The 14,430-nt window shown below is 31.7% G+C and overlaps 1 protein-coding gene across 1 annotated transcript in view; it reads right to left on the bottom strand.

The window, feature by feature from the left end:
- Positions 1–6,633: 6,633 nt before the first annotated feature.
- Positions 6,634–14,430, bottom strand: part of LOC111714860 (aryl hydrocarbon receptor nuclear translocator homolog) — a gene marked incomplete in the record, with an annotated part of 16,984 nt that continues 9,187 nt past the window's right edge. The window contains 5 exon segments of the mRNA XM_023490070.1: positions 6,634–8,878; positions 9,067–9,107; positions 9,787–9,996; positions 10,695–10,775; positions 10,981–11,115. Of these exon segments, the coding sequence (XP_023345838.1) occupies positions 8,239–8,878; positions 9,067–9,107; positions 9,787–9,996; positions 10,695–10,775; positions 10,981–11,115 (1,107 nt within the window).

Below are 14,430 nucleotides of genomic sequence, written 5' to 3'. Positions count from 1 at the left end.
TTAAACTAAAGCAAGAAACAAATGCGTTGTAGATCTCCAATGTACATGTCTAAGACACTTAAAAAATTATATTTTTCTCTCTAAAGTTTTTATCTTTTTAAAAATTAGTTCTAGTTTGTGAATAATGAAAAATTCAAATTTTCTCTGAAAGCTCTGTGCACTGAACAGAGGGAGTTAAGGTCAAAATGCCATATCATATATTTATTTGGTTAAATATTAAAACTTTAAAATATTTTTGTTTTTTCCGAATAATTCTTCAATAGGAAGAGTTAAAACGTACGTATATCCTACATATATACGTTTTGGTATAATTTGGTATAATAAAACAGCTTTTTAGCAAAAGTATATATTCGAATATATATCTATCTATCTATCTATCTATCTATCTATCTATGAGTGCACAAAAAGTTCATATTACATCCTATAACTAAAATATGGAGGGCGGGGACGTAGAGGGGCTTAACTGTGTCGGAGNTGTGTAAGTATTTATATTTTTGTTCTTGTGTAAGTATTTATATTTTTGTTCTTGTGTAAGTATTTATATTTTTGTTCTTGTGTAAGTATTTATATTTTTGTTCTTGTGTAAGTATTTATATTTTTGTTCTTGTGTAAGTATTTATATTTTTGTTCTTGTGTAAGTATTTATATTTTTGTTCTTGTGTAAGTATTTATATTTTTGTTCTTGTGTAAGTATTTATATTTTTGTTCTTGTGTAAGTATTTATATTTTTGTTCTTGTGTAAGTATTTATATTTTTGTTCTTGTGTAAGTATTTATATTTTTGTTCTTGTGTAAGTATTTATATTTTTGTTCTTGTGTAAGTATTTATATTTTTGTTCTTGTGTAAGTATTTATATTTTTGTTCTTGTGTAAGTATTTATATTTTTGTTCTTGTGTAAGTATTTATATTTTTGTTCTTGTGTAAGTATTTATATTTTTGTTCTTGTGTAAGTATTTATATTTTTGTTCTTGTGTAAGTATTTATATTTTTGTTCTTGTGTAAGTATTTATATTTTTGTTCTTGTGTAAGTATTTATATTTTTGTTCTTGTGTAAGTATTTATATTTTTGTTCTTGTGTAAGTATTTATGTTTTTGCATCAGGTTCTTACCAATAAATATACTTATTAGTTTGAGGCAAATGAACATTTAACATCGAACTTACTTTCAAGAAATTAACGCTGGGATTGTGATGTAACGTCTCTCAATTGCAATTAGACAGGACTAGCCGGTGCAACAAGGTTGACGCGGTTAGACTTTATGCTTCATATAGGTTGAATTTACTTTTAAAAGGTGCGTTAAGTGTCTAATCCATAATATTTTATTTCTAAAATTGTTTATTTTCAATTGAAGTTTCCCCCTTAAAGTTACTTGCGGATTTCCGCTGACAATTCTAAAGTTAGAAAAACGACATCTTTGATATCTTTGAGCAGATAAATGGTTTTAGGGATCGTTATGAATCGATCCTCTATAAATGTGTCAGCTTGTGTCACATGATTAACATCTGCAAGATCTTCGGCTCAACTTAAGGAGTTAGGTCCAATGAAAATAAAACCGACCATGGTTGGTTTAAATGGAGAATGTTCAATGTTGAATCTTGTTCTCATCAAAACCCGGAATGCACCTATTCCTACGATGAAAATTCGCCAAACAGATTATTAAACCGGTTTTTCGAACTCAACTCGATGGAAAATAAGATGCAGCTTGAATCCGAAAGCTCAAACCATAATTAAGGCCCAACGACAGCTTAGACCCCAGCCGTATTTGCCCATTTTTTTTTTAATCGGCGGCTCAGGTTTTTTAAGTGACCCTCGAATTACATTGTTTGTCATTCACAATATTCTTATTAAGACATGTTTGTTTTGCTTTTGTTCATATTCTTAAATTATGCATCAATTGTACTTTCAATTGAACTGTTGAAGCCTGGGGTGCACCACACACCGGACTAACCAGAGTGAGCAGCAATTTGAAATCAAACGTGTTTTGGTCTTTGATTTTATAATCATTTACCTTACGGATTTGTTTATTTTATACATTTTCATTCAAAATGCATATGCCAACAAAAAAGTATCCAAGAAAAAAGGCTAACAAATTATGTTTAATGGGTCAAATTGTGATTGAAAGTCACAGCTTTCTGGAATATTGACAGAACCGTTAAATCCATGTGACCAGTAATGGTTAATGTGATTAATATTAAGATTCATTTAGGAATATGCCAACAGTTCCTTTAATTCTATGGGAAAGGGATTGAAATCAATAATTTAGCCTCAATTTTAGAAAAATTCTATTAATATTTTAAAGGAAATGTTTCAATCTTCTGGATTATTTTGCAGTTAGAGAGACTGTCATAGCTGTTAACATGACTTCAAAGAAGGCATTCCAGAAAATTGTAAACTTTTTGCTCAGAAATAAAACAATATTTTTATGCAATTTGAAAAAAAATTTAATTTCCATGACCTGAAATCGCAACTTTAGTATTAAGATATTATTAATCGTTGATCTCGATATACAATATGGGCACTTATGAATATCACGGGAAATCGAAGAGAAAGTAAATTAATCCGTTTGCATAATTAAGATATCCCAAGATTCAAAAGTTCTGACCACTGATTAGATCTAAAGATTAAGCGTGTTTTAAGAATTAATTGACAAAAGATTAATGATGATGTCATATTTAAAGAGATTGTTCATGTAGTTTAAGTAACTTCTCGTTCATATTTTATTTCTAAAATTTTTTATTTTCAATTAAGGTTTCTCTCTTGAAGTTACTTGCGAATTTCCGCTGACAATTTTAAAGTCAGAAAAACGACATCTTTGATATCTTTGATCATATAAATGTTTTTAGGGATCGTTATGAATCGATCCTCTATCAATGGAATCAAGTCAACTGAGCCCGCGATTTAAAAACTTTGGCTCTAGCCGTAATTCCTTAAACCCGACTTTAAGACCCAATCTTCAACCCAATTCTGTGTCAGCTTGTGTTGATTGTTTTAAGATCCGAGTCACGTGGATTTTACGGTTCTGTCAATATTCCAGAAAGCTGGGACTTTCGATCACAATTTAACCCATAAAACATAATTTTTTAGCCTTTTATCTTAAATAGTTAAATATGCATTTTAAATAAAAAAGTATAAAAGAAACAAATCCGTAAGGTAAAAGGTTGTTAAATTAAAGACCAACACAAGTTTGATTTCAAATAGAAGAAACCGAATGCTGCTCACTCTGGTTAGTCCGGGGTGGAGTCGAATGTTGCAACTTTCTGAATTTAAATGGACGCTATAACGTTCTTCGGTTTTTAACAATTTTCCCCTTATAGATGCAACAGATAAAAGTAAGATTAGTAGCAATCCCCATCGATAATTTTTCGCTGTAAGCTTTTACCCCCTTTAATTTTTCGCGAACACTCCCTTTAAAGAGCTAGAAAAACGACGATATCTTCCTCATTGTTGCTCAGATATATATTTCAAGGGTACCGTTATGAAAACTTTGATGGGAGCATCTTTAGATTTCACGACAGTAGTTTCTTTACAAATATGAATTGTTTAAGCGGCCCAGATTGCTAGAAACAAAAAGTCTGAGGGAATAATGCTGTTAATGCCACTCATAATTTAATTTTTTTTGCATCTAAAAATAGTAATAAAAATAAAGATAATATCATCTTTAATGAATGGATAAAATAGTTGAAAATTGTAAACCTTTTGCTCAGAAATAAAACAATATTTTTATGCAATTTGAAAAAAAAAATTAAATCCCCATGACCTGAAATCGCAACTTTAGTATTAAGATATTGTTAATCGTTGATCTCGATATACATTATGGGCACTTATGAATATCACGGGAAATCGAAGAGAAAGTAAATTAATCCGTTTGCATAATTAAGATATCCCAAGATTCAAAAGTTCTGACCACCACCATAAACAAGGGTTTTGTCAAAATCAAGGGTTTCATCAAAACCAAGGGTTTCATCGCAACCAAGGGTTTCATCAAAACCAATGGTTTCATGTAAACCAGGGGTTTCATCAAAACCAAGGGTTTCATAAAAAACAATGGTTTCAACAAAACCAAAGGTTTCATCAAAACCAGGGTTTTTTAATCTAAAAACAAGGATTTCATCAAAACGACAGGTTTAATCAAAACCAAGGGTTTCATAAAAAACCAAGGGTTTCATAAAAACCAAGGGTTTCGTCAAAACGAAAGGTTTCATCAAAACCAAGGGTTTCATTAAAACCAAGGGTTTCATCAAAACCAAGGGTTTCATCAAAACAAAAGGTTTCATCAAAACCAAGGGTTTCATCAAAACCAAGGGTTTCATCAAAACCAAGGATTTCATAAAAATCCAATGGTTTCATTAAAACCAAGGGTTTCATCAAAACCAAGGGTTTTGTCAAAACCAGGGGTTTCATCAAAACCAGGGGTTTCATCAAAAACAATGGTTTCATCAAAACCAGGGGTTTCATCAAAAACAGGGTTTCATCAAAACCAGGGGTTTCATCAAAACCAGGGGTTTCATCAAAACCAGGGGTTTCATCAAAACCAAGGGTTTCATCAAAACCAAAGGTTTCATCAAAACCAAGGGTTTCATCAAAACCAAAGGTTTCATCAAAACCAAGGGTTTCATCAAAACGAAAGGTTTCATCAAAACCAAGGGTTTCATCAAAACTAAGGGTTTCATCAAAACCAAGGGTTTCATCAAAACCAAGGGTTTCATCAAAACCAAGGATTTCATCAAAAACAATGGATTCATGAAGACCAGGGGTTTCATCAAAACCAAAGATTTCATCAAAGCCAAGGGTTTCATCAAAACCAAAGGTTTCATCAAAGCCAATGGTTTCATCAAAACCAAATTGTATAGTGCAGGGCAGATGGTTATTTTGCATATATTTTACGTTCTATCTATCTCTCTATCTATCTATCTCGCTTCTGCCTCATAAAAAGGAAGCAAAAAATGAAAGAAAGAAGGAAAAAGTGGAGAAGATTGGCATAAAATTAAATTTTTCTTATCAATATTATATGTAAAGAATTATTTTTTCTTCATAATAAAGAAAAATTGAGTGCTTTATAAAATAAATTATTTGGTAATTTTTATTTCTATCCTGTCTTGTGATATGATAGGGTTAAATTTTTTCTTGTATTTTCAGAAGCTAATCTTTTTCCTTTCTTTTCTTAGTTTAATGATTCCACAGGGAATTTTTTTTACGAATTTTAGTTTCAGAGAAAATTGAAGAAATTGAAGATTAAAGATCTTTACAGCTTTGCATTTACATCCTTACGTGATTTAAAAATTTTCAGTAATACTTTTATTTCCAATTTAAAGGGAGTGACCGGCTATGTAAGGAAGTTGAACTGAGTATGCATGTTGTTGTAAGCTTCTTTCGGATTCATTTGAAACATATTATACGTTTTAAAGATCTGTAAATCCTGAGTTTGCGCGCAAATTCGATGTTCAAAACTCCTACTTTGGGGGTGAATACGTTTTCAGAATTAGTTTTTTTTTAATTATTAAATAACAACGACATAAAATGTAAAAAAGTTCTACAATAAACTACAGACGTCATGTAAAGGAACATGTTGAGAAAATAAAAATTAATCTTTTCATCGAATCTTGTTCAATTATTAGTTTATATTACCACATTATTCTGGTTTCTCATTATTCACAAAGATTTTCGCAGATTTTCTTCTAGAATTATTATTGAAAAGACGACATTTGAAGAATTTGAAGAAATTTGCGAATAAATTCAAAGAAAATAAGACATTCAATATAATAATGAAAACGAAATAATCGATTTTAGCATTGATTTATTGACAAATTTCTTTTGAGAAATATGTTCCTAACCATCTAATTAGACTACTGTATAATTTTTACTTTATTTTTCGTTGTCGTTATTTAATAATTAAAAAAACTAATTCTGAAAACGTATCCACCCCCAAAGTAAGAGTTTTGAAGGTCGAATTTGCGCTCCAAGTAATATTTGGTTATTTTATGTTCTCAGAAAGCAAATTGTCAGATAGTAATTAAAAACTCTTATTAATTGAAATGGGACTGATTACACTTTTTCGGCAGAACTACGGAAATGTTCTCAGAAGAGTTGGTTTAAAAGATAAGTTACTAGGCAAAGCTCAGCCAGGGGCGTATTCAGGAATTTGTCCAGGGGGGGTAGGGAGTGTTCCCGAAAAATGTAAGGGGGTATAGGCTTACGGCGAAAAATAATCGCGGTGAAATATCGTTTGCACTAATGATTGATCGGACTAACGTACGTTCGTACTAACGTTCATTCGCACTTTAGTGCGACTGAACAATTGATTGTTCAATCAAAATAAAATCCACGTGGAGGGGTTTTTAAGCACGTTGAGAACTACTTTTTTTCAAATTCTAGCGGAATTCGGTTCATTTAATCATATAGCTCCATTGAACATATTGTGGTGGGAATGAACAAAAAAGGTTCAATTGAACTAACGCTATTAGTGCTACGTTCTTCAGTATAAGTCGTTTTTAACAATGTTCTTCATATAGACGCAACAGATAGAAGTAAGATTAGTAGTGATCAGCTTTAATTTTTCGCGAACACTTCCTTTAAGACCTATGGTTAGTGGGAAAAGGTGAACTATATCGGAAGAAAACAATTTATATCAAGAAAATTTGAGGTTGTAATTATTTATTTTTGAAATAGAAATATACGCTGGAGGATGTATACAGAGAATACGTATTCCTGGCATTTTTGGAACAAAAATATATATTTTAAATCTCATCCGAGCCTTTAATTTTAGAAATCAAATTTCTCTGGTAGTCGGGATGAGGTCTAAAAAGTATACCTTTGATACAGAACAATTAAATAACTAGAACAAAATTACCACTGAAAAAAAACAACAAATAAAACGCACCGCAGCGGTGAGAATACGAAAAAAGGAAGAATTAAAAAGTGCATTTTTCTACTCTCCGTTAATATTTAATATCTGAATAATATCACTAAATTTCATCGAAACACACAATGTCTCAAGAATCACAAAATACATAAAAAAAGACAAGGCTTCGAAAGAGCGTAAATTTTGCGTAAAATTACTAAGGATATGTTCGTTTTTATTTCTCATTGATATTTACTGACACTACAATAAAAGAGAATAAAAAATACGCCCCTCCGGAGTACCACGCCCATCCCCCCCCCCCGTTTCCGGAAATTTCGTGATAACAGCTTTAGATGATATTTGTGGAGAAAAAAATTGTTTGTAAATTTTTCTAAATGTCCTAACATCATAACCCCGAGTATAATGTGGAAATTTGTCGAGAAATTAAGAAGAGGTTCCGATAACATTTTAAAGATTTTTAGATTTCGTGCAAATATTGCAAAATAAATTAAGCTTCTTTTCGTTAAAGGTCTAAATGTTGAAAAATAATAGCTTGAAATGAAAAATCTAAAAAGCTTAAAACATTATCGGACAGTATGTTCGCTTATATAGCGGTTTTTGTCTACTAAAGTTCACCTGGCCAAGGGTTGAGTAAACCTCACAATTTTATTCAAAATCAAAATGTGTTTTAACCTTGAAAAAACTTAACTTTTTTTATTTTGCGGGAGCAGAATTTTGCCCTGAAACAGAGGAAACCATCATGACTTTTAATAGTTTTTAGAAAATCTTTATCTTTCTCAACATTCAAAGAGTTGACGAGACAAGAGAAGGAAGAGGGGGAGGGGAGTTAGGAGAAAGGGGGAGGGGGTATTGATTATTCTCTGCTCTAATCCATTCTTATGACGGTATAGAGATAAAACTAGAACATTTACTTTTAATTCAGAACTTAATATTTTTCTAAAATCAAATAAATAAGAACCAACTTTAGGAGTAAACAAACTGTACATAATCTTTGTACATAGTCTTATTGACTGGCGAAGGATGTACAGCTGTACAGAAATAAGAAATAACACAATGATGGTGCTTGGCGGAAGCTGCCAGCAATTAATTCGTGTTTTTACAAACAGATTAAAAATTATTTTCTCACAGAACATTTCAGCGGTTTAAATATTACAATTTCAAAACTTTAAATCGACTTTCGTGACAATTCCGACGCCATTTTGTCCAGTTTCCGGGAATCCGCCAAATTAAATTTTCCCGCCGTTTTCACGATTTCGCAGATTTCTCCTGCAAAGTGCGGTCTGCCGTTTCCATGAATGTTATGTTTTAATATTTATGTTACTAAATATATTATTTGTCACTAGAACACACTGCTACTAGCTAGATGGGGGCGTGGCCCAACTATTGATATTGCCCCGTAAACATAGAACCAAGAGTTTCATAAGATGGCTGGGCGTGACCAAGCATGCCCAGCATATCTACACTCTCTGTTGTAGGCGTGGCACTCAGTTCCCCCGCCCCGTTATTGTTCTGCCACTGCCACATTCCCGGAGGTGGAACTGCAGCGACACCAGGGCGGACATATCCGCCACCAGGACTTCGGGACGGAGACATTCCGCCGTAGGGGTAGGTTTCCGGGCCAGGTGTGGATCCGGGTTGGGGCCAGGCAGACTGTGGCGGAGTAGGTGAACCACTTGCCTTCCCTACACTTCCTCTTCCTCCTCCAACCGGTTGAAGTCCTTGACCCGGTGACCCGTATCCTACCGGTGATGGAGTAGGATCATAACTATAAACACCCGCCTGCCCGCCGTACATATCCTGACGTCCACCCGGAATACTATAGTCTAACCCGCCGGCGGCAGGAGCTGCAGCGGCGTGGCGGTAATCAGAATTGGAAAGCGGTTCAGCCGCGGCGGTTACACCGGTAGATTTGGCGGGACTGTTGGTACACACAATGTACTCTATCTCGTCAGTATATGGATTAACAAAGGTGAAGGCGGAAGTACGGAGCCAAACCCATTCGCCGTTCTTTGCTCGAAATCTACGCGAAAAAAATATTAATAAATCAACTCAATCCTTCACCAAAAGAAACTATGAAAAAAACACAATTAAATTTTTTTGTGAAAAATGTTTAATATATCTTTTGGTCTTTTAAAAAAAGAACATTTTTTCGGTTCATGAGTGGTAAAAAGCTTCTAATGTAAAAGAATAATAATAAAATATGTTTACCTGTACATAAAGGTAAACACTTGGCCCTTCATTTTGATCACCTAAAAAACAAGAAAAAATAAAAATGATAAAATATTATTAAAGGGAATGTTTTAGTGACTTTTTACTTTAGAGTTGTATGTCCGATGCAAAACGGCAACTTTTTAAACTTTGTCTAATCCAGAATGTTTTTGATATCCATGTTTGAATCTTTAAAAAATCTTTAAGCATTGGGAGTCACATGAAATTACAATGACAGTCCCTTTAAATTAATCATAAATTTGTAAAATAACCTATTTTAAGATTATGCCCATGTCAATTTCAAAATACCATTCAATATTAAGAACAAAATTATTTCTTATAAAAAAATGTACGTTCCCATGCATTATACTAAAGCAATTATTTAAAAGTTCAACTACCAGATGTCAGAACAATTTCATGAAACTATATTTTCCTTTAAAAATAAATGTGAAAATATTAGATATTTCTCCACCAATGTTTTAAAATATCGAACTTATCGCAATCTCCTTTTAACCGTGCAGCACCGACAGAAAGTTTTTCGGCGTCCATGGTGGACGGATTGTATGAAACTCTCTTCTCTCAAACTTTGGATGGCAATTCACAATCTACACCCTTTTATATTTTTCGAGAACAGTCCCTTTAAATCCTGCTTGAAATTGTTCTTCAACAGCACGTTGGATTACCTAATATAACGTTCTGGGAACATTTTTGTGAACTAACCTGCTCGAAGCTATCCTTCATGTGGGACTGGTCCTCGGTATGGATAAGGTCGAAGCAGGACTTGCCGAGTAGCTCCGGGGGTGAGAACCCCATAATGTTGATGATCCTGTGGTCCACGAACGTAAACTTGCCATCGAGCGCGTGCCGGGATACAAACTCGTGCGCGCTCTCAGCGTTGTTCAAGTCACTCGCGTTGGGGCTTGAGGTGACCTAAACGCATATGTAAATATAGCTTATATATATTCAATTAAATATCAATCCAGTTTCCGATACTGAAATGATACAAAGCAAAAAGTGGACGAGTGTACACACCAATGAATTACCAACTGATATTGTATGATATCACTGTATTGATATATATGCTGACAACTATATTTGATTCTTATTATCTGAATTCTGACAAAAATGAAAAAGAAAGAATTAATCTAGGAGAATACGATTAAGGGCAGTGAATGAAAAGAAATGCATAATGTAAAAAATCTCCAGTTTAATAGTAATTAATAAAGATTGCTTTTGAAGGTTTTATCGCTAAAATTTGATTTTTTAGGAAAATCTGAAAGGAAAATGAAATTTATTACATTTCTAGACCAGGGGTTTCATCAAANTACCTGAAGACGACCTATAACAAACTGTGTTTACCTGAAGACGACCTATAACCAACTGTGTTTACCTGAAGACGACCTATAGCAAACTGTGTTTACCTCAAGACGACCTATAACAAACTGTGTTTACCTGAAGACGCCCTATAACAAACTGTGTTTACCTGAAGACGACCTATAACAAACTGTGTTTACCTGAAGACGACCTATAGCAAAAAACAAACTGTGTTTACCTGAAGACAACCTATAGCAAAAAACAAACTGTGTTTACCTGATGACGACCTATAGCAAAACACAAACTGCGTTTACCTGAAGACGACCTATAGCAACCAGACAACATGAACTAGAGGCATGGAGCTCATCCTCACCACTTCTATCCATCTGGATACCCTAGATAGACAGATATAGATATATAAATAGATAGATAGATAGATAGATAGATAGATATAAAATAGATTAGGAAAATAGATACATAAAGTTACAAGTAGAAAGTTGGATTTATAAATATAGAATAAATATAGAAAGATACGCTATTAGGATACAAAGATAGTCTAGATAGTTAGATAGATGTATGAATGTATAAATGAATGTATACCTGTGGGGGCCAGTTTTTAATATATCCTGTACAATGTACGACGGCGAAGTTGGAACCGTCCCTGCTAGGGCCCAGGGAGTTCCGCTGTCGGACTCTATTCAAGTACCCCAGGGACTCAGGGGATACATTTCCAACCTAAACAAAAAAATTATAAAAATTAAATTAAAATTAAAGATTTATAAATTTTTTTCATGATATGATATATAAAGTTTGATGGTAAACTCGGTTGAACCAAGAAAAATTTCCAAGAAAATTCTAGGTTGAGTTGATTGACTCTAACAGAGAAATTTTAGTTTCCAGGCAAAGACAGTTTTCTAAGCCAGTTTGATATAAATAAAATAAAAAATTTCAAAATTTTTTATTGGGATTACATCACTAACGATAACTGGAATATTTTAAAAATGATTAGCCAATGTTTTATTTTTAAGTTTTCAATAAAAAAAATCTGATTTTTTGAATTCCTTTTCCTAATTAACGATCAATGTATCAATTCAATTACAAACTTTTTATCAGGTTAAAATTTTAGAGGTTTGAAATATCTGAAAGTAATGTTAATGTCCAAGAACAGGGGTAATATGTTTACAAAAATAATTATCTTTCAAAACTTATTTTCACCGCCCCTGACCCTTTCAAACAAAAATACACAAAAAAACTAAGAAAATCTCTAAAGCATGATTTCCCCTGTTTGTAAATTCTCGACATCGGGGTTTAAGAAATCATGTGATCAACAAATTCCGCTTTAGTGGCCTTCAAGTGTTGATCTGATGCCAATAAAATACAAGAAATTAAAAAAAAAATTATTCTGAAAATTTGTTTTAGAATTAATTAAAAATTGAAAATAAAAATAATTAGAAATAACTTCATGATGTTAGACNAGCAGGCACATTGATAGATAGATGGATTGATAGATGGATATTTGAAAAGAAAGATAGATAGATAAATAGAAAGATAGATAAATGGATAGATAGATGTTTGAAAATTGATACATATGAAAGAAAGATAGGAAGAAATATGGATAGACGAAAAGTAGGCAGATAGATGAATAAAAAGAAGGATAGATATATTATGATAGATATAGATAGATGAATAAAAAGAAGGATAGATATATTATGGTAGATATAGATAGATGAATGAAAAGAAGGAGAGATATATTATGATAGATATAGATAGATGAATGAAAAGATGGATAGATATATTATAATAGATATAGATAGATAAATGTAGATAAAGTAGATAAAAAGATAGAAGATAGATAGATATGCTAAATATATGAATGGAAAAATGGATACATAGATAGATAAAATAGAATGAAAAGATAGATAAATAGATGGATCAAAAGATAGATAGTTAGATAAAAAGATAGATAGATAGATAGATAGATATATATATATAGATGGATGAAGAGGTAGATAGATAGATAGGTAGGTAGGGGTAATTAAAGTTAATTAGAGTAATAGTGGATAATTAGGAGTCGGTAGTTTTGCTAGTTTATTGTCAATTATAGACCCAGACGAGAAATATATATATTATCTTATATATTTCATATTTATTATCTTATATGAAGCAAAGCCTATTATATCTTATATTTCTACAATGTGAACTGTGTATATTGTTTAAAAAATAGGTTATCACAGAAACAGACTACATTTATTTTCAAATTAAATATTAAGAAATAGATTTCAGTATATTTCAATACATTAGCTTTACGAGTAGTAAAATTCTGGATTTAAGCCAAATGAATGCTTAAGTGTAAAAGAACCGTCTACGGAATTTAGAAACCTTCTTTTTATAGTACTATTTTTACTCAAACGTATTTGAAGAGTACAGTTATGAATCCGAACTATCACTCTACAAATGAAGGATGACTTTAAATTACATCTATACACAGTCCCTTTAAGCTTAGATAGATAGATGGATAGATGTATTGATGAATAGATAGATAGATAGATGGATAGATAGATGAATATATTGACGAATAGAATGATGAAAACCCATGTCGTCTAATTATATTAGATATATGGATAGATACAGAATATATTGATGAAAACTCATGTCGTCTAATTATATTAAATATATGGATAGATAGATGAATAAATTGACGAAAACCCATGTCGTCTAATTATATTAAATATATGGATAGATAGATGAATATATTGATGAATAGATTGATGAAAACTCATGTCGTCTAATTATATTAAATTAAAGAAAGAATTATAAAAGAAATATAGAAAGAATTAAAGAAAGCAAGAAGAAAGAAAGAACTATAGAATTAAAGAAAGAAAGAAGAAAGAAAGAAATATAGAAAGAAGAAAAAAGAAAGAAAGAAATATGAAAAGGAAGAAAGAAATATTGAAAGAAAGAAAGAAGAAAGAAAGAAATATAGAAAGAAAGAAAGAGAGAAGAAAGAAAGAAATACGCCGCCAAAGAAGATTTGAAGAACGAAAAAGTGGGAAAAATGTTCAATCTGTTTTTTATTCGTTTTCTAGTGAAACCTGAACTTTGAACCAGGGGGGGTAGATAGATAGATAGATAGAGGGATAGATAGATACGAAAGTAGATATATATTATATCCCGACGATAGATAGATAGATAAGACTGAACAAAAACATAAGAGCAATGCATATTAGTTTAAGAAGATGATGGGAGAGTGGGGTGAAATGATTTTGCAGATTTTCAATAATAAAACTTAAATTTTTTTTCATAATATTCTAAAAGGAAAAAATTGTAAAAGTTTAAAATCCCGAAAATTAGTAATACCCCCCTTGTAGGTTGATATATGCATAGTATTACAAGACACTGATAGCTAGAAAACCTAAGGAAACTTTACACTTTAAACAGGCAGAAGTCGAAGGAGTAGATAGGGTTTACAATCATCATATTTGTTGTGTACATGTCAGAAAATTACTTTAAACTCTAGTTATTCTAATTAATGTATAAAATATTTTTCTTAAGATTAAAACGCACCCTGATCACTAATAGTTCTCCTTAAATCTACTTAATTGAAATGTTTTGTTATCATTATTAAAATTAGGTGGAAAAAATAATCAAAACAGCCAAGAGCTATTTTCCACCTAATTGCTTTATACTTGTACTGTTAATATAATCATCAATTTTGTGATTGTAAACTCTATCTGTATACAGATACATTTATTTTAGCAATAAACGTTATCTTATCTTATCTTATCTTATATTAACATTTCCTGACCTTTCATTTATCCCCAAAATAAACCAATGTTTCATGAATTTTACGCAAGTTCTCTAATCGTTCTCCTTAAATCTATTTAATTGAAATATTTTGTTATTATTACTAACATTAGGTGGAAAAAATAATCAAAACAGCCAAGAGCTATTTTCCACCTAATTGCTTTATACTTGTACTGTTAATATAATCATCAATTTTGTGATTGTAAACTCTATCTGTATACAGATACATTTATTTTAGCAATAAAC

Source organism: Eurytemora carolleeae, unplaced genomic scaffold, assembly GCF_000591075.1.
Source record: "Eurytemora carolleeae unplaced genomic scaffold, Eaff_2.0 scaffold1619, whole genome shotgun sequence".
NCBI lineage: Eukaryota > Metazoa > Arthropoda > Copepoda > Calanoida > Temoridae > Eurytemora > Eurytemora carolleeae.
This window is presented reverse-complemented; position numbering and strand designations above follow the sequence as displayed.